Source organism: Condylura cristata, unplaced genomic scaffold, assembly GCF_000260355.1.
Source record: "Condylura cristata isolate star-nosed mole 26May11 unplaced genomic scaffold, ConCri1.0 scaffold00016, whole genome shotgun sequence".
Taxonomy (NCBI): Eukaryota; Metazoa; Chordata; class Mammalia; order Eulipotyphla; family Talpidae; genus Condylura; species Condylura cristata.
The window spans coordinates 40,986,207-40,987,997 of NW_004567117.1; the positions used below are offsets into that span (position 1 = coordinate 40,986,207).

The window sequence follows — 1,791 nt, forward strand, 5'->3', positions numbered from 1 at the left end:
TAAAGATGCACTGGCTTAAAAGGAGAGAATTAACCTATCCTGCCACACTGTGCACTAGATTTGGACTAAGAAATAGAAACTGTTAGAGAACACACTGATGTTGTTAAGTCTGGAGGGCAGGACCTTGGGTGGACTCGAGGGCACTGGGGACCCCTCGCCCACCTCTTGCCTGGTCACGGGCCCAGCGGCTGGGCGGCCAGAGCTGGGCCTGTCTGTGCATGGGAGGCGGCATCAGCAGCGGATGCAGGCAGGTTCTGACAGAGACCGAGAGAGGATCAAACCATCTGAGGCCGTAGCCCTGCTCTCTGGAGGTGTGAAAGCTGAGATTTACTGCAAGCTGCCAGGTGGCTGGCAAGGGCAGGGGGCAAGGACAGGCGAGCGTGACCTTTCACACAGGGGCCAAAATGCCCATTTTCTGCACAACGTGGGAAGTGAAAGGGAAGGGGGAAGAGTTCCCGTGACACAGAGTTATTCCACTCAGGGAAAGGGCTGTCAGTTTGAGCTGCTGCTGTTTCAGGACTCGCCGGACTCGCCATGGACTCGCCGGGCTCAGCGTACACTCAGTTTGGCTTTGACCTCTTCAAAGAGCTGAATAAAACAAAGGACGGCAACATCTTCTTTTCTCCCGTCGGTATGTCAACTGCCGTTGGCATGCTTCTCCTCGGGGCCCAAGGGGCTGCCTCCGTGCAGTTGCAGAAGGTAGGGTTGCTTCTGCTGCTTCCTGGCACAGGCGGGCCCCGGGGGGTCGCCAGCGGCCGCGCCTTTGGCCTGTGGGCCAGAAATAGCGACAGCACATGATGATTGAGAGATCTCAAGAGTCTGGCAAGAAGCCCCCATGCCACAGGCCATCTGTTCCCCTGGGGCTTGAAATTCTTTGGCTTGGGGGCGGGGTGAGTGACCTTGTCCAAAGCCACTGACCCTGTAATTAAAGAGGGGCATGAAGGACAAAAAGTGTTGGGAGAAGTTGCATAAACCCCAGTAGGGGAACCGACACATCAGAGATGAATAAGCGAATGCATGAGCCAAGGTAAGTGCCCCAAATTCACCTGGGGGGAGCCCAGGCTTTTCCACCTGGGGGGAAGCCCAGGCTTTTCCACCTGGGGGGAGTCCAGGCTTTTTCATGACTTTGCAAGCAGAGGGCTGTTGCCTGCGCACCTCTGTGTAATAAGCTCACAGCCAGTCCCCTGACTGATGGCGGCTGAGGGTTTCTCCATTGCGTTTTCTGTCCCGCACAGATGCTTTGCTCTTCAAAAGACACAGGGAGCTCAAGAATTAAAAATGAAGACAAAGAGGAGGCGAGACATGTCCTGCACCTGCAGTACGGCTGCTTTTTAGATGTGGACTCACTGGGGAAATGCACAGAAGAGGTAACCTGACACTTGTTCACAGGTCATAATCCCGCTGTCAAATAATGTTGCTGGGAATGTACAGTATCGTGAAACTTTCACGTCAAGAAGAGACCTCAACTTCACTGCCCGGCAGACTAAGACATACACTGGGAAGGGCTCCTGATGGAGAAACCCCAATAGCAGAGTGGATGGCTTTGATGGGTTTCACAGAGTTGGGGTTCAGCTTCCGGCTCACTCACTCAGCAGCTGTGCTCCTGCGGGCAAGGGGTTTGTCCAGTCAAGCATCTGAACTGTGCTGATACTCACCAGGGATGGTGGAGGTAGCAAGAGGTGATATTATGATTAAATTCCGTTCTCACTTGAAGTCCCCCAGCTGATACTTTTTTTTTTACATCATTTTGTACATTTTTTTTCCATCTCAATTGTAATCCTCACGAGTTTT

The 1,791-nt window shown here is 53.2% G+C and overlaps 1 protein-coding gene across 3 annotated transcripts in view; it reads left to right on the plus strand.

Annotated features, from left to right (window-relative positions):
• Positions 1–534: 534 nt before the first annotated feature.
• Positions 535–1,791, plus strand: part of LOC101635320 (serpin B13) — a 16,214-nt gene continuing 14,957 nt past the window's right edge. The window contains exons 1-2 of one of the 3 annotated variants that reach the window (XM_012725821.1): positions 535–699; positions 1,236–1,304. In XM_012725821.1, coding sequence (XP_012581275.1) covers positions 535–699; positions 1,236–1,304 — 234 coding nt within the window. Of the gene's footprint in view, positions 705–1,235; positions 1,305–1,791 lie in introns of all 3 variants that reach the window. The other 2 variants (XM_004683954.2, XM_012725822.1) reach the window with 2 other exon arrangements.